General features: G+C 37.8%; 1 protein-coding gene across 1 annotated transcript in view; it reads right to left on the bottom strand.

The window, feature by feature from the left end:
* SPATA20 (spermatogenesis associated 20) overlaps positions 1–19,478 on the bottom strand; it is a 48,243-nt gene that overhangs the window by 26,554 nt on the left and 2,211 nt on the right. The window contains exons 2-10 of the mRNA XM_015812103.1: positions 13,369–13,506; positions 11,038–11,102; positions 9,685–9,839; positions 9,455–9,598; positions 8,547–8,748; positions 8,319–8,449; positions 5,439–5,543; positions 1,333–1,407; positions 173–385 (exon numbers count right to left, since the gene is read on the bottom strand). Coding sequence (XP_015667589.1) covers positions 173–385; positions 1,333–1,407; positions 5,439–5,543; positions 8,319–8,449; positions 8,547–8,748; positions 9,455–9,598; positions 9,685–9,839; positions 11,038–11,102; positions 13,369–13,506 — 1,228 coding nt within the window. The remainder of the gene's footprint in view (positions 1–172; positions 386–1,332; positions 1,408–5,438; positions 5,544–8,318; positions 8,450–8,546; positions 8,749–9,454; positions 9,599–9,684; positions 9,840–11,037; positions 11,103–13,368; positions 13,507–19,478) is intronic.

The following is a 19,478-nucleotide window of genomic DNA, read 5'->3' on the forward strand; positions in this document are numbered from 1 at the left end:
GCATGTCCTCGCCCAACACTTTTGTGTCCTGGTTCAGAAGGGCTCAAGACCCAGTAGTGGGCCCACAGCCCAGGGGTTGGGAACCCCTGGGCTGACACGTGTGTCATTACTAATAAGGGACTCAACTCTCCCACCCTTACAGGCTCTCTAAGCCACCCCTTCCCAACTGTACCTTCATTGGATTCACATTGCCATCTTCCTTCATTCCATAGTGATGCATGAAAACATCTGCCACAATTTTTTTCTCTGGGATCCCTTCAACGGGATCTGGCAGGAGCTGCCGAATCTCTTCAGCTGTCCATACGCAAAATGCACCCTCTTGCTTCTTCTCTGATTGGACTGTAGCGTATGAATCGGCATCCTCTGCACTGTAGAAACCCCCTGACTGAAAAACCAAAGAATTAACAGTATCATAGGCTTTAATGTACAACCCAATTTTTAAAACGTATATGCGAGGTGGTAAGATTTGCCTAAGAAATGGGACTGATTGAGGTCTCCTTTTTCCCCTCCTGAGCCTGCCTAATATACCCATTCCTCGTTGAGTAATCAATGGCCAGGTTATTAAGTGAAATGTTTGCTAGATGAGCATGTGATTGGCTGAAAGACAGAGAGATGCTGCCATCTCATTTAGATAAAGTTCTCCCATACAGTTATACCACCGTTACTCTCACTCAGCATGAATTGTTGTCAGGCATAAGAAATTTGGTTTTAAACATGTGCTTTGGTCAGAAAAAGATGTTTTTAATTACCATTGCATTTGCAAATAGTCGCTAAGCAAAGTAGTAGCTAAGTGAGGAGTGAGTGATGTCTGCAATAGGCCCAGATATTAGCCTAATCTTCAGAGGCAAAAATAAAGAATATTGCATGAGAAAGAAAAAAAACCTAGACATTTTCCTTAAAAACTAGAGGCTTTCTACAGTTCTTGTACTTATAATCATGTATAAGTATGAAGAACAAAGTTTAGATACAAAGATTCTTTCACATTTCTGAACTTAAAATTAACACATTCCTAAATAAAGAATCTCTGGTCTAAAGCATCAATCTCTACTATACTTTAAAAAAATTGAGTTTTCTGTTCCAAAACATGCCTGCAGAACTGGTGATCCTTAGCTGGATGAATACAGCACAGAAAATAGCTGATAACTGGGTGAACTGCCAGTGTTTAGTTTGGTGAACTGCAAGTTGGCTAAGTAGGACTGATAATTTTTGAACGTTCATACATTCATAAACTATAGCTCCCAGAAAACCAACCAAACATAGTCTAGCTGCATTTATTCCAGGTTTTGCTGGCAACTCAGCAGCTTATCATCATCTAATAGCAGTAAACCTTACATTGTCACTCAGATCTCGAGAAACATAAAGCAGAATGTCTGCTGCCATGTCTGCAAAGAATTCATCACCAGAAATCTGCATAAAATACAAGAAAACATTATTCCAGAAAAAATGAAATTGGAAGTACACTATGCAATAATTCTATTCTTGGAATAAACAATGTAAAAACCCAAATTGGAGTAAGAAGAAGTTTTATACAAAATCATGAAACTACAGGTTGCCTAATATCTAGACCAAAATCTGAAGTTTGAAAAGAAATCATTTACTTGTTGTAATGTTACACAACTCACACACCCTGACAGTGTTTACTATTCATATTTCACATCTGAGTAATATCTAATAGCCCTACAGCTGTAATATCTCATATTTAATCTTTTAAAATCATTTAAAGTTATACATGATATGGAATTTGGCCAATAAGCATATTTAGAATGTTGAAAAATTGCTGTAGGTTAAAGAGCTTCAAGGAGACAGGGCTTGACTATTCCTAAAACAGGTATTAAGGTGGAAAACAACCAGACCCAATATACCCATCTACTAGAAGACAAAGTGATTGTGCCTACCTCTACTCTATTCCTTTATTTTGCTGTTTTACAATTGTCTTTTTTTTTTTTTTTTTCTGGACAGGTAGCAAATTTCCAACAAAGTAATAGGCTGGAATTGCCAATATCCATTTTTGTTTTCTAAGAATACAGCCCATACAGAGCAAAACAAGTAATCTTGCAAAGAAAGATATTGTTAAAGGCCAATGCTTTGCTTTGCAGCTTACCTGCAAAGGATCTATTAAAAAATTATCTCAGCTTGGGGCAAAATCTGGTGGAAACCATGCTGGGAATCCTAAGTATATAGACAAGCATGCAATCATTTGTCCAGGTTCCATGAATATAATCTCAAACCCATAGGAATGTACTTCACAAATATTACTATTTAAATAAACATAGAAAAGCCTCCTGATTAAATCCAGTTCTGGGATTCAGCCAAATGTAGATTCTTGTGAATTTCACAGTTGGAAATCTTTTTTTGAACTCCATCTGGAGAACCTGATAATGACCAATTAAAATCAGAGTAGGAGAAAGAAAAATGGCTTAGCCTTTAAGCTCTCTCCTCTACTCCTAGTCATTTCAGTCATAGTTCTACCCCCAAAATTCTAACAAGAAGTGTCATATGTACAGTCAATCACTAGATGGATATCCAGCCTATTTGTCTCAAAAGAGCTATCACACAACTTACAATTAAAATTCATCAATACAACAGCATTACATCTATCAATCTGTCTGTGTCTGTCTGTCTGCCTGCCTGCCTGCCTGCCTGCCTGCCTGCCTGCCTGCCTGCCTATTTATTTATTTATTTATTTATTTATTTATTTGTTTGTTTGTTTGTTTGTTTATTTGTTTGTTTGTTTATTTATTTATTTATTTATTTATTGCGGGAGTTACTCTGTAATAAAGTGGGAGACCAATACATTTTACAAATCAATACATACAAATAATTAAATGATCATTATTTTCTGCTGATACCAATAATATGGAAAACAGACATTTTGATAAAGAACTCCAAATAATGATAAACTTCTCTACTTCCATCTTTCACCACAGTAATCTGTTCCCATGTTTATCTGATCAGCTGACAATAAGGAAAAGTGAGCCGGATGCTTAGGCCTCTGCAGACTATGAAGAGTGGACCTGAGAACTATACAGTCCATAGGTTTTCCATAGTACTAGAGTATAAATATATTAAAATATTAGTATTTCTTAGCTCTTAATGAATCACAGTTGTAAACTGACATCAACTTAAACAAGAGTTATGCCTCAATTTCTGTTTCCCCACAAAAGCTGAGTGAATAACAAAAATACAGCTGTTCAGAAGATTTTAACGGAACATGTTTGGTACACCTTTTATGGGATATTATTTTGCAAAAAAAAATACTGCTACAGGAAAAGGCCTTGTGTTCTATATAAACAAACAATAATTGGTTGCAGACCCAATTCGAGGTATATGATGTAAACCACAAAAGACAAGAACATTTGTGAAATGACATTACCATTTTCATTTTAAATAAGGAATAGTCAGCTTTCAAAACTATTGCTCTTGTAATTATAAGCAGCGTGAAGTAAAAACAAAAAAGCAAAAATCCCCTTCAGGACATATTATAATATCATGGTGATGCATGGATTTGAAACCTGATGACTCCAATTTATTTTAAAAAAAATCTAAACAAATGCAAGTCCTATCATTTACAGTACGGTATTTGATATATCCTCTAGTACAATTCTAATATTATCTGTTTTAAAGCATTTCAGGATGTCTCACAGGATCTTACAACTCAAGTACATTTTTATTTGTAGATATTTGCATTGCTTCAAGAGAAGGAATGGCATTATAAATGCTAGAATTTATACAGGATGTTTTTGAAAAGTAAACAAACTAGTTATGAAGGAAAAACAGAATCTGCAAAGAGACTTTGAAGAACAAAGGGATATCATATAATTATGTCGGTTCTCTTGGAAACCTAAAAAAAAAAAAAGGTATCCTGCCATGCTGCTAACATACTGCTAAAAATGATTTCTATAAACTTTTAATGGGGTAAAATAATGCACCACAGGACAAAACCTTTTGAATCAAAGTATCTCAAATGAGCTAATTTAAGAAATATGTTCAAAATTCAGTATTTATTATTACAACAATATCACAAAGCAGTTTACGACATAATACAAAACGTCATAAAACATTTCATGCTCATGTTTGACTGTGCTATGCAGTTCAGCATGGGTTAAACTGTTAATGTCATAATATAAAATGACACAAAACATTTCCTATGCTGATGTTTGTCCTATAAAATTCAACATGGACTATTTTCAAGGCAGATACATATCTGAATGTAACCCAACTTCTCAGCTGGAGAAAAAAAAAGCACATTAAAAGCTCTATTGTTATTCAAGGCTTCGAAGAAACTGGAAAGGAAATATCTCTGAAAAAATGACCCAATGGGGCATGGACTATCTTGTATCATTTAATTCTGATTTAGTTTCTCTTTGGATGAAAAACAATCCTCCTCTATCACTGTTTGCCTTTGATTATGAAATCCATCGTGATAGTGGATGGACACATTTATGACACTTGGAAATCACATGTGAAAATTAATATTGGAAGTGTTGGGCACTGTAAGGTGCTAACACCCCACAATTTTGTAAGAGGTAATTTTAGCTGGAGTACTAAGGAAATTCATTTAATCCCAGAATTTGTCTGCCATAGAAAAAGTGCAATAGTTTCCAAGTCAGTAAACTGCTTTTTGGGGGGTTTTTTCCCTCCTCTCAACAATGCTAGGTAAATATTCTGTAGTGTTCCAAGTGATATGTCTAAATGTTGCTTTTGGTTTTCATATCACACTTGGGGTGCCAAAATTATTGCTAAAAATAATGGCAGTAAGAAACAATGGTGGCATAGGGAAGCTGTATGAACAGTATCAGCATTCCCTTTAGTTGTCATTGATGTCATTAAAGGAACAAAAGAAAGACGAACCCTTTCTTCTCTGTTTTATCTGTACCTGAATAAATGAATTCTGTATGCAAGAACTGAAGTAAAGAAATGAAATGTCAGTCTACAATATTTTCTTCTTGCCTCATCCTCCTCTTTTTGCCCTACAGTTCATGGTTATCTCCATATTCACTCAGCAATAAATGGAGAATGTCCTGTAACATTAAAAAGGATTCAAGAACTCACCCTAGTCATTAACAATAACATATTCTCGTTCAAGTATCAAAGACTAATTTGAATCTCAACTGCTGTTCCAGCTCCAAGGAAATACACTTCCCCCAAGATTGGTTAACTCTCTCACATTGAACAGTAGGTTTTCTATACACACCAATAGTACTGTTCCACAAAGGTATGGCTACTAGGCATCACAAGATTTATTCCTGGGTAAAACTGTAACTTTCACTTTGCCATTCATCTAAATCAGCAAGAAAGAAACAAAGGTAATGAAAATTACCCAACTTTTTTTCTCCCGGACACCATTACAATTTGCTTTCTAGCTCATATAAAGAGAGTGAATTCATCGGTTCTTTTGGGCCTTAATATGCTGGCCAAAAGATTTTGCTAAGGAATACCTGAAATGCCTTGGCATAAGCTGCTGCCAGCTGACCCTGATCATACAGCATTTTTTCAAAGTGAGGGATATGCCAACGTTGGTCAGTAGAGTAGCGATGAAATCCCTGCAGAAGAATTGAGGATGAGAGGGATGGAGAAAAATATTTTTGTTATTTTTGCCATGTAAGAATTAGGATTCATTCTTCTACCTAGGCAGTACAAAATAGGAAGATGAATAATTTTGAGAGTTAACTGATCAGGCCAACAATTTCACTGGTCACCAAATGAACATGATAATTTGGTGGATAAGTGGCCTAATGATAATATGAAACTTCCAGTGCAAGTCAGTCGCATCACAATCTGCAATGATTTAACTCATTCACAGAACATAAGTATCTACTAGCCAATACATTGGATGGAAATAGAACAGTAAAAGCATAGTAAATGTTGGATTTGGCAAACCACGATGTGATGACTGGCATAAGTAGTAAAAATTCCAGGAAACAAACTTCTTCATTTTCTGCTTATCTTTCTAGAATCTGTCACTTCAGCAAAGCATATATTCTATTTCCAAATCAATCATCTAAAAGTCATTTCTCATAAATGTTAAAAGCCTGGACTGATGGAGCGGCTGGAAAAGGGGATGGGAGAAGAGATTTTTTTAAAAGACTATCCTAGACAGGTTATTTCCTGAATCATACTGTAAAGCTATTTTTAAAGATCTCCATGGGCAAAGTGAACATTGCTACAGAAATCAATAGAGACGATTTTAATATAACCAGGGAAGAGCATATTAGCTCATTCACATACTAACATGATCTATTACAGGAGTCCTCAAAGTTTGGGTTCAACTATTAACAGTAATGGTATTAACAGACAAGAAAGATGTCACAGGCTACCACTTGGTAGGTAGCAATGAAGGCCTTTGAAGAGATATTTGGATGCCTTGATTTGTCTATATCTACAAAACTCTAAACTGTTCAGACTTTTTTTCCTATAATATTCTGTAGAAGCAAGGTGAGCCATTGAAGATGTAGAATTGAAAACAACTCTACCTGGAGTTGAAAATAACTCTTGAGAACACCATGGATAGAGAAAAAATAAATAATTTTATTCATTTATTCATTCATTTAATATATATGCCACCCATCTCACCATCAAGCAACTCTGGGTGGCTTATAATTCAGATCACAGAATAATCCAATGCAGAGTTCCCACTCACAGTACAAATGACCAGGCTCAAGTTATCACTTTTGGGACATAATAATAATAATAGTAATAGTAGTAGTAGTAGTAGTAGTAGTAGTAGTAGTAGTAGTAGTAGTAGTAGTAGTAGTAGTAGTAGTAGTAAAGTTGGAAGGGACCTGGGAGGTCATCGAGTCCAACCCCCTGCTCAGGCAGGAAACCCTACACCAGTGGTGGTGAACCTATGGCACGGGTGCCAGAGGCAGCACTCACAGCCCTCTATGTGGGCACGCACGCCATTGCCCCAGCCCCGCCACCCCCCGTGGCCCCCTCCTCACCAGCAGCTCCCCCGGAGGAGAGTCACCCTGGGCGCAGCCTGTGTGGAGCAGCGCAGCCAAGGACATGGCAGCCGGGCAGCGGGGACAAGACTCCGCCCTCGCGCCCCATCATGTACAGATGATGCTGCGGGGTGCGGACAGAGGGTGTGACCGCCATGATGCTGCTGGACCGCCATGACACTGCTGGGCCGCCTGGGCGATCTGCTGTGGCAGGCCGTGGAGGTGGTGGGTGGCCCTGCAGGCAGGAGAGGTGGGAGCGGGGCAGGGGCGAGGTTGTTTTGGGGCACTCAGTCTCTAAAAGGTTCGCCATCACTGCCCTACACCATTTCGGACAAATGGCTGTTCAGTCTCTTCTTTAAAACTTCCAGTGTTGGAGCATTCACCGCTTCTGGAGGCAGGTTGTTCCACCGATTAATTGTTCTAACTGTCAGGAAGTTTCTCCTTAGTTCTAGGTTGCTTCTCTCCTTGATTAGTTTCCATCCGTTGCTTCTTGTCCTGCCTTCAGGCACTTTGGAGAATAGCTTGACTCCCTCTTCTTTGTGGCAGCCCCTGAGATATTGGAAGACTGCTATCATGTCCCCCCTCGTCCTTCTCTGTGTTAAACTAGACATACCCAATTCCAGCAACCGTTCCTTATATGTTTTAGCCTCCAGTCCCCTAATCATCTTTGTTGCTCTTCTCTGTACTCTTTCTAGAGTCTCAGCATCTTTTTTACATCTTGGAAGAGGTTTGTGATCACTAAGAGTAAATTTCAACTCAAACAATCAAAATAAAAATAAAAATGTGGTGAGAGATACTAGTTACGCCATGTGCCTGGACTACAGTGTGCCCTTAGTTTATGTAGGTACCCAAAGTCTCCATGTATCTACTACCACTGCTTTCCACCACAGAAATCTGCTCAATTCTTCCACATGCTGAAAGCAGTACAACCTTCTTGTAAAGCATGAGATGCAGGAACAGTTCCTCTTTTGCAATATCCTTCCAATTACAAACGCCATCAAATCAACTATTTAGCAAGCTATGTATGGTATGATTACACTGGAAAGAGAGGACTGATTCATTCCCCATAAGAAAAAATGAGTAGAACTCTAGAGAGAGGATTCTAACAGAGTAGAATATGCAAACAATATGCTTTAAAACACCTGCATTTTGGCAATATTTTTAGAATTCAAAAGTGTGCCACAATTTTTAAGAATTATTACATTCCAAGGCAATTTTGTATTTGTTGATTATACTTTTTATCTAACTTCTCAAAATGGAAAGTAGATTTATGAAACCACAAATGTAAACTGGAAAGGAGCAGACAAGCAGACAAACAGGCTCTGACAAACATTATTTCTGAATTCCTTAATGAAGAGTTTCAAATTACGATCTTACCTGTGAAATATGATCATGAATACCACCATATGCCATCATCTTGAGTGTATGCAAGGCCATCTGAAGTGCTCGTGCTCCCTCAGCATTTGACCGTTGAAGACCCCAATAGGAGAAGAGAAAATTCAAATTAACTGGAATAAAAGAAAACAGTAAAGTAATGAACATTAGTCAATTGTTTATGTAGTAGTAGCTCTTCCTACAGAAATAGCTAGACAATCTTCAACTAACCTGGGGTTGGGAATTTGGGAGATTCTGAGAATCCACCATATTCTTCATCATAAGTTTCTGATAGTTGTTGGAAACATCGGGTTGTCACTTCTTTTAAGGATGGGGGTGCTTCCTCCCCTCGAACGCCAACATCAGTCCTAGCTAACAGTGCAGACAAGATTTTCTGGCTGTTTTCCAAAAGGATATTTTTGTTCCGTTTCCACTGAGGAGTGGGGAGAAGATATCTAAGTCATAGTTTGCTACTCTTTATATGTGCCTCATCTAAAAACATATCTTTTCAAGTTGCTTCAAAAAATGGTTTGACATCATAGATGCTGCTCCTCACATATCAATTTAAAAATGAGATAGCAATGCATTAGGGACAATACACTCCAGTTGAGTTTTTACATATATATGTTTGCTCTTATGTAAACTGAACCATTATAGTTACATGCGTAACTTATGGGTTAGAATATTGTATGAACTCTAAAAATAGGTTAAATGAGCTAATGTACGAGCCTAGTTAATGAGATGCTCTAAGTTGCTCTATCATGACCATATAGGAAAAAAATCACTATATAAAATTTTAATCCACAATAATGTTTGCTAACAGTTTTTGTTAATGTATTACCTACCTTCAGCGATATGCAACATTATGTAAATTAAAATATTAAAAACATGTGTTTTTAACCAAAACTGATTTCTATCCATGGAATATTTTCCATTAGAAAGTTCTGTATAACTCAGTTTCTCTTTCCTTAAATCATATTTAAGCTGAGCTTAAGCTAAAATTTCTTATTCATTACATTTTCTCTTATAAACCCTTCAAGTAAAAGCTCAAAATTGACACTAGTATGTAGCTTACTCTCTCGTGTGCTATTCCAATGACACATTCAGCTAATTACAATTATGCATACTGAATCTCATACCTGCTCTAGGACGCGAAGTAGAACAGTCCGAAAGCCAACCTGATAAATTCCATCCTCAGGTGGGAAATATGTTCCACCTACAAATGGTTTGAGATCAGGAGTCAACCACACACTCATTGGCCAACCACCTCCGCTGCTGGTTGCCTGCAGTGAAAAAGAATTATATAGATCGGAATCCCTTCACATATGTTCTGGAAATAACCAAGTTTTCTCCACGTCCAACTCCCCACCTGCACAAAGGTCATGTAAACTTTATCAACATCTGGACGCTCCTCACGATCCACCTTGATGCACACAAAATTCTCATTCAAAATCTGACCAATTTCTTCACTCTGAAAGGATTCTTGTTCCATAACATGACACCAGTGGCAAGTTGAATAGCCAACTGAAAAAAAGTATAAATTAAAGAAAGATTATTTATGGAAAAAAATGATTAACCATAATTTACAAAGTGTTGGTTTTTAGTCCAAGGGAAGGGGCATGATGGGAGTTTAAGACGAGATCATCCCAAAATCTCCTTTAGCACATTTAAGGGGCTGAGCAAAACAAGAACAAGAACTGCAGATCAAACAAGAATTCCTGACCATAAGCAATGCTAGTGATTCTAACCCTACATAGGTTTTCAAAAAAATGAGAAAATATTACTTCTAAGAAACAATACTAGTATAATAGTAAATAAATGTGATTTGAATGTTTAAGAAAAAGTTTCAATAGTGAAGTTTTGAAAAAAGATTGTAAAAATTGTAGAAGCAGGAAAAGCAATAACAGCACCTTGGAAATGATAAGCCTTTTTAGGTTTTGTTCTGCTGAATGGTTCCTTGTATGCTACAATACCCTCAATTAAATATTATCATCTTGTGGGATCAAGGAAGCATGCCTTCTCTATCACTGTCCCTGCCCTCCAGACAGCAAACCCCTCCCAAAGATACAGGTGGTGCCCAAACTCCTGGAGTTCCAGAAAGACTTTGCTCCCAAGCCCAGGGTTAATGTATTTGTGGAGGCCCTGCCAGGGCTGTCAAGTTCTATATTTTTTTATATATATATATTTGACTGCATATATAGATTTTATACATTACCAAGAGTCTACTGGAGTGGGCAGACATAACAAATTTAATGAAATAAATAAACTCAAGCAAAACTATTAAAAAAATCCAATGCATAAATCCACCCCATTCCTCCAATGTATATCTTTATCCATACTCTTTTAACTCTCAGTTGTTTTATACAACCAATGGATTGGTTTCTAATGAAATAACAAATCTATTGATGATGATAATGAAGATGATGATGATCAATAGAAAATCTATTTAGGATATTTGTAATATAAGCTCCTTCTCATTACAGAAGCAAATTGCATATCAAGAAATACAATTTTTAGAAGAAGTACAGAAAGATGGGCTTCTCATTTTCCCCCAGAAAAAAAATAAGATGTTAAAAAAATACTGAACAGCTGAAGATCTGCTTTGAACAACATTTATTTCTTTACCCACAAGTTTACCCTTTTGGATTTCAAACTGCTCTCAAAGTTATAGTATTGTTTTTATCTGTAAGCTCACAAACACATATCACACATTCATTTTTACCTGACAGAAATATTAACTTGTCCTCTCTCTTTGCCTTATCAAAGGCTTCCTGGCCCCATGGATACCTGAAGAAAATTGAGGAAAGGAAAAAGCTGGATTTTTTTATAGTGTTTCCTTTGTAATATACCTATGTTAAATGTAGGTAAGGGGCTACGGCCTTTTCTAACTGCTTGGAAAGCTTTTTGATATAAGACAGCATCCATAGAACAATTCAACACTGTTGCTTTGCAGTCCAACATTTCCTGCCAAGCAGAAGAAACCATGTGCATTCTAAAAAGTGCTGCCTGAACTATTTGCACAGGAAATAACACACTTGGTAAGATCTGGAACTATGCCAAAGTAACTCTCCTGGCTGATCTCCATCCGAAGAGGAGGGGGAGCAGAGCAATTTAGCATAGGTAGGTGTCAAGTGTATACTTTATTAGAATTTGAGCTCATTGCTGTTGTTGATTTTAAGTATCCATGAAACCATTTTAATTAAAAGTAGCTTGCTATGTAGTGAACAATCAGGGTGTTCTGGCCAGTCAGATGTTGGACTGGGATTGGGGAGACCCATACTCAGATCCATCTTCATGAAAATTCACAGAATGACTTTAAACCAGACATTCTCTTCACTAACCTACCTCGTAAGCTGGCTGTTGTGAAGATAAAATTAAACGAGACCTGCATGTTAGCTATCCTAAGCTGTTGGAAGAAAACTGGACTATGTATCTAATTAATAAACAATGGGAAACTTCTTATTGTTCTATGAGCATTCTTGAAAGATAGGTTCAGAGAATTAGATTTCAGGATTTTAATCTCATATTAAAAATTAGCTTTTTAAAAAATATTTTTCATCCACTCCATTTCAGCTACTTTGCCATTGAGCAAAACAGTCACTAAGTGGAGCACATGCTTCACATGATTCAGAGAGATCATTGGTTGCTGCTATCTCATTTAGATAAAATCCTCTTGCGTGGCAATGCCATTGTTACTCGCATTCTGCCATATGTTATTTTCAAGCGCATAAATTTGGTTGTAAGTATTGTATGCGCATGGATCAGAAAATGAATTGTGTACTATCTTACTGGCAAACGGTTGCTAACTAAGATAATCCCAAAGCAAGGAGGCATTGTATTAAAGAAACCAATTACTGCATAATTGTATCAGCAATACAATATAATATAAAAGTAAATTTAAATAAAAAAGGAAGGGAAAAAGATAAAATGTCTGGACAATAATATTAGAAGCAAAGCTACTCCAAAAATTTTGACCAAATTGTTGAAAAGGTCCTCTCCTTGCCCTTCTATCAAAAAATTCCAACAACATCCTAATTCAAATGTTAACAAAGGATACCTGTTATATATACAATCTTTAGGTTTTACAGAACAAAAGACATCTAAAATCAAACACAGACATGTCTCAGCTTTTCAGTCCGGTTAAACATTTTAGATTTCACCTCAAGACATAGATCAAGCCAATAAATTCACAGTAAGATAGATACAAAATAGTCACAACATACAAATTTTTAAAAACTTAAGATTAACTATAACCCAAAACAACATAAAAGACAATTACAATGGAAGAAAAACAATTATGCTACTAAAACAATTGTGTGAATAAAATGTTTTAAGATTCCTTTTGTTCTGTACCAAAATACATTTCAGATTCAGAGATGAAAAAGTAAAGAAGTGCATTGGCCCTCCATAAAGGAGCTGCAACTTTTCCTGGGCTCACAGAGTACCTACACAATCCTGACAAAGACATATGAATTAAGGAGGTGCTGACAGCACACACCCAGGGCCACATGAAAGCACTTTGTTAGTTTCTCCCTCGTTATCCAAGGGAGATCTCAGTCACTGTCACTAATCACCATCTATCCAACCTTCAGCAATGTTGAGCCTCAGCGCCTAACAGTAGGGATTAGGCAGTCTCATATAACCTATGCAGAACAGAATAAAATAAAAATAGGCAAGGAGAAGGAGGAAGAGGAAATCCAAATCTCAATTATAGAAAAGAGTGGAAATAAAAGAGAGAGGCAAGAATAACAAGGAAGAGGTATAAATAAATATGATTATATAAACCTTAGACTCATCTCCTTTGCAGATAAGATAAAGGAGGAGCTCAGAAACCAGCTACAAACAGGAATTCAGAAACAAGGATGGAATTAAGCTTATGGTCTGTATCTGAAAGTTGAGAGTGCTGTTTTTATGAGAATGGAAAATCTGGAGGCTGCTATAAATATTAAAGGAAAATGGTAGATTCTTAAAGAAAAGTGTCTGTGAAATCCCCAAATGATCTATTTCACATCACTCCTGTGCCTAGTAAGAGAAAAGGAAAAAAAATCCTTACCAGTCAACAGGGTTGTGGGCATGTTGAAGGAGGTAAGGAGATTTCTCATGGAGGAGCCGGTTAGTATAGAGGCTGTTGTTGGTCTGGCTGCCTTTCCCCCCTGTAGCCATGCTTGAGGTCGCCCTCAGAAAGATCGTCCTGAAACAAGAAATGCCAAATATAGACAGAAGGCAATTTGGTCAGTTTCTTTCCCAAGCAGCTAGATGTAGATTGGATTTCAGGTTGGGTTTCTAGGGCAATGGACAGCATATACTTCCTCAATTGGCATTTTATCAGACTCAAAACTGCATTGCCAGGAAACAGACCCATCTGAATTCACAAACAAACAAGTTGGCATTTTGTCCAAATCAAAACTGGATAGCCAGCAGAACTTAGGAGGCCTACTGCTAGACCTTAGGCTCAGCAGGCATGTGGTTTTCAGTCAAACAGGCTTCCTTCCCAAGTATTCCTTGCATAGGCCCCAGGGAGTAAATCATGATTTTACACACATTAAGCATAACAGAAGGAAGTCATTTTTTAGCCTAAAGTTTTAGGACATTGTTCAAAATGTAGAAAAATTCCTAAGTTGTTGTTGTTGTTATTGTTGTTGTTGTTGGCTGCACTCAGACAAATAGACTGGTACTAATAAAGGAGAATATTTGCAGCTTAGGGTTGACATGAGGAGTCCTTGGTGCTCTCTGAGCTTGCTTGTTTTCTCGCAGACATTTCATTACCCAAACTAGTGCAAGAAAACAAGCAAGCTCAGAGAGCACCAAGGACCCCTCATGTTTAGACTGTATTTGGCATTTTTATCCACTACTCAGTCCTTCTCAAGGACTTGGGACAGACAGATGTTTTTGTCTGATGTGTTAGATATCATCGCAGAATGTAAGCTGTTCCAATTATTATTATATCACCTCCATATTAAAACTGATGATCAAGATTGTCTTCTTAATTTCAGTCTGTTACTGGAGGGAGTGGCTTTTACCCTTCATTTGGTTGTTCCCTTTCTTTCTGAGGCCATGGTAAAGTTTATTATATATTACTACATATTAGCTAGGAAGGCAGGCCTACAGGAAAGGAATAAGATTCCCTTCCCAGATCAACCACAAAGGATACAGTATCTCCAAAATTCATGCTCATGTTTAGAGCAGGCTTTTTATTCAATATTTATTGTGATTTTTATTATTGCCTGTTCACCGCCCTGAGTCCCGTAAGGGAGATAGGGCGGTATATAAATTTAAATAACAAATAAATAAATAAATAAGTGAGGAAGGCAGCAGAAGCGGCCTTTAGCTCCGCAACTACTTCCTTCAGTTACCTCAGGCCTCCTCAGACTATCTCAGCTCTCAGCTGGCATCTGAGTTGGAAGAAAGTGAGGATTTCAAACCCAAGCCATGTACAGGAGGACAGAAATTGTATTGCAGCTCCCCCCCAGCACACTCTGTCATTTCCTATACCTATATAGTTTGTTTAAGAAGCTACCATGCTATAAAGCTGAGTGCCAGTCCCTACAATTTGAAAAATGGGTGCTTTATCATTGGCAGCCATTTTATAAATGTGCTGAGGAGAGGCTCTCAAAATTACCAATGTGCCCATTTGTCCCAAATGAGCCTTTCCTTTGCTCTACAGTAACCTCATCATTCCTACACTTTCTACTCTTTTTATTCCTGTTGTTTGCTTTATAAATAACATTTTCTGCTCTATGCCTGGTATAACAACAGCCTCCTTGCTCTCATTATCTTCTCTGGAATATTTGTAATCTGCACTTTTTATCTAGGGTTGCTGATCATTCCTCAAGGGTCTAAAACTTTCTAAATGCTATAAAGATTCAAAGTAAGAAGAAATCTGCCATTATTTTAAACAAACTAGGTAGCCTGCCAAGGGATAGACCATATTCCTGTTAGGGCACAGAAAACAGTAATGCATAGTACCTCTGATGTACAAAATCCATCATTCTTGGCTCAAACATTTGGTAGAAACTGCACATATTTGGGGGAAATGCATATAAAACTTCAAGCACTTGGGAACATTAGGTACAAATCCTCTCTATATTATGGGCAGCTACACAAAAGAAAGAAATGAACATCTTAAATGTGGATAATACCAGTATAATAGGAGCAGCTGCTTGAAGTTGTACAGTGGCAATCCATAGTAATCTAAACTGATGATACACATACAGTGACATGATCATAGAAATGCCATCCACATGTATGTGCATCCCAACCTCTGATGCAAGTAGGGAAACCTTGTCATACAGTATGAGCAACATGTCATCACAAATATTTCATCATTTGCAGCAGTTTAGCTCCCTGAGAGCCAGTTTAGTCTAATCGTTAAGGCATTCGGCTAGAAACCAGGAGACTAATCCCATTTTAGACATGAAAGCCAGTTGGATGACTTTAGCCAGTCTCTCTCTCTCAGCCCAATCCACCTTACAGGGTTGTTGTTGTTGGAAAACAGGAGGAAGGATTTACACAACTGGAGGAGGAAGGATTTACACATCCGTATTTACACAGAGGGAAAAAACAGTCCAACCTATCAAAAACAGTATCGTAAAAAACAGATTAGAAACGCAAGTTAAGATAGGCAAGAAAATAGTAAGTGAGCACCTGTCCACCCTAGATGAGTTCAAATCACCAGGACCAGATGGACTACACCCCAAGGTTCTGAAGGAACTGGCAGATGTGATCTCAGAATCACTGAACTATATCTTTCAAAGATCCTGGAGCACTGGGAAACTACCAGAGGACTGGAAAAGAGCTGAAGTAATTCCCATCTTCAAAAAAGGGAAAAAAATGGATCCAGGAAACTGCAGACCTATAAGCCTGACCTCAATACCTGGGAAGATCTTGGAAAAGATAATCAAGCAACGAATCAGCGAACACCTAGAGGCAAACAAAGTCATTACCAAAAGCCAACACGGGTTTGTCAAAAACAGATCGTGCCAGACAAATCTTATTGTATTCTTTGACCAGGTGACAAAATTAGTGGACCAGAGGAATGCTGTGGATATAATTTACTTAGACTTCAGTAAGGCATTTGATAAAGTAGATCACAACCTACAAATGGATGCGTAGCTGGCTGACCAGCCGTACTCAGTGTGTGGTCCTCAATGGAAGTGCATCTACATGGAGGGAAGTGTAGTGGGGTGCCACAGGGCTCTGTTCTGGGCCCAGTGCTCTTCAACATCTTCATCAATGATTTGGATGAGGGGATAGATGGGGAACTCATCAAATTTGCAGACAACAAGCTGGCAGGAATAGCCAACACTCCAGAAGATAGGTTAAGATACAGAAGGATCTTGACAGACTTGAACATTGGGCACTATCTAACAAAATGAAATTCAGTAGTGAAAAAGGTAAGGTTCTACATTTAGGCAAGAAAAACCAAATGCACAGGTATAGTATAGGTGATACCTTGCTCAATAGTAGCAACTGCGAGAGGGATCTTGGAGTCCTAGTGGCCAATCACTTAAACATGAGCCAGCTATGTGCTGTAGCTGCCAAAAAAGCCAACACAGTGCTAGGCTGCATAAACAGAGGAATAGAATCAAGATCATGTGAAGTATTAATACCACTTTACAATGCCTTGGTAAGGCCACACTTGGAATACTGCATCCAGTTTTGGTCACTACGATGTAAAAAAGATGTTGAGATTCTAGAAAGAATACAGAGAAGAGCAACAAAGTTGATTAGGGGACTGGAGGCTAAAACATATAAGGAACGGTTGCTGGAATTGGTTATGTCTAGTTTAATGAAGAGAAGGACGAGGGGTGACATGATAGCAGTGTTCCAATATCTCAGGGGCTGCCACAAAGAAGAGGGAGTCAAGCTATTCTCCAAAGCACCTGAAGGCAGGACAAGAAGCAATGAATGGAAACTGATCAAGGAGAGAAGCAACCTAGAATTAAGGAGAAATTTTCTGACAGAACAATTAATCAGTGGAACAACCTGCCTCCAGAAGCTGTGAATGCTCCAACACTGGAAGTTTTTAAGAAGAGACTGGACAGAAATTTGTCTGCAATGGTATAGTGTTTCCTGCCTGAGCAGGGGGTTGGACTAGATGACCTCCAAGGTCCCTTCCAACTTAATAATAATAATAATAATAATAATAGTAATAATAATAATAATAATAATAATAATAGTAATAATAATAGTAATAGTAATAGTAATAGTAATAATAATAATAATAATAATAATAATAATAATAATAATAATAATAATAATAATAATAATAATAATGTGTGTTTGCCACCATGTTATTTTAAATAATAATAAAGGTGGGATATAAATATAAATCAATAAATGTACACCTCATGAAGCTGCAAGTGAGGCCTAAGATCAACCAGCACCACAATAAATAGAAGATGTTTAATTAAACTCAATGATAATATCAATCTTCCTTCCATTTGGGGGGGTCCAGAGGTCTTTTATATTCAAATATCTGCTATTCCTAAGCATTCCTTGGATGCTTAGAAAAGAGCCTCTCATTAAATATAGGTAAGATAAAAAATACCTTACTCTTTTCTAAGAGTTCAAAACTACCACACTTCAAAACTGTGATAGAGCAGCCTCTCTTGCACCCTTTTCAAAGACCTTTGCCTGTTTCTACCATCATTACTAATCTACAACTGTAATGGAATGTGTGGATGACCTTGGGGATTGAGAAGTAGAGATGCTGTCCAGCAAACATCAGACAAGAAAGGCAGGAGCTCCCAGTGGCTTAACAGTCAGGGAGAGAAATTTAGGATGGACCCATCCTAATTGATCAGATAGTTAAAAGTGGATCAAAAGTGGGAAGTTTGTACCTTCAGACTTTTGCAAGATTCTATTAATGTAGCCTTACAATAAAGTAGGATTAGTTCTTCTAGTCGTGTTTCTTGTCTGGGTTTACCTGGGAGGGTTGACATATTCAAGCTGAGGAATTTCAAACTGGCCCTGGCTCCACCCACATTCCAGAATATAACATGGATCACTAGCAGTAAGGATTCACTGAAGTAAGCGCTGTATTGAACCAAGACCTCTGGAAAATACTCAGTAGGAGATCTTTTTACATATTGTAAATCAGCTTGTGATTTTCCATATTAGTGGTCTCATAGCACTATACTATTTTTACTATTTCTGTTTTTCTACACTTTCTCTCTCTCTCTCACACACACACACACTATATATATATATAATAGAATCTGCCTTTTTTGCTGCATAAACATGTGACTAGAAATTTTGGCTGGCTGAGTTCTGTGTTATATTCAGATAAATTATTTATCACGTTTATAGTATATCTGTGAGGCATATTATACAACTTTAGTCTTGAGTCCATAGATTTGAAATATATATTTTGATTTCACCACAGATCTCTCAAAATGTCACTGAGATTTTTCTTTAACAGCAATGGGCAGATTACAATCCTCGAGCTGTATGTTGTCATCCAAGAGTCTTGAATGCATCACTCCTGTTGAGTAAACACCCCTGGAAGTCAGTTAACTCCTTCCTTGATGTTGCTACATCACTAATTTGTTTAGCATCCTTGGTCCATCAGGCCCAGGAGCCAAAGATTCTTTTCACTGCAGAAATCAAGGTATCTGATGCTGTGGCCTAATGTTACTACCAAAGGTTAATTCCAGTCTGCTTCCTAGTGGATCAGTGTGCCAGAGAAAAGGAAGTTCGTGCCCTTTAGACTTTTCCTACAGAATAGGTCCTTTTGCTCTTCAATTCCCACTGAATTTATGCATACTATTATGGGAAACCTCTGGCCTAATGCTAAGGCTGCAGGCACTGTCCCTTATAGGAAAAAGGACTTCAGGAAAAAAAAAAAAGAATGGCTACAAATGCTAGATATTATGAGAAAAGCAGAAAGGGTGGGAAGAGGCACTTTTAACCTTTCCTCCTTTGCAATTTGAGCAAAGGAACGAGCTTTGATTAAGTATGCATCCCTCGACACCTGGATGAAACTGTCTATCTAGACCCATACCAGTCGGGTTTCAGGCCGGGGCACAGCACGGAAACGGCATTGGTCGCGTTGGTTAATGATCTCTGGAGGGCCCGGGACAGAGGGTACTCCTCTGTCCTTGTTCTTTTGGACCTCTCAGCGGCTTTTGATACCGTAGACCACGGTATCATGCTGCGGCG

The sequence above is a fragment of the Protobothrops mucrosquamatus genome, unplaced genomic scaffold, assembly GCF_001527695.2.
Source record: "Protobothrops mucrosquamatus isolate PMUCROS unplaced genomic scaffold, P.Mucros_1.0 scaffold68, whole genome shotgun sequence".
Classification (NCBI taxonomy): domain Eukaryota; kingdom Metazoa; phylum Chordata; class Lepidosauria; order Squamata; family Viperidae; genus Protobothrops; species Protobothrops mucrosquamatus.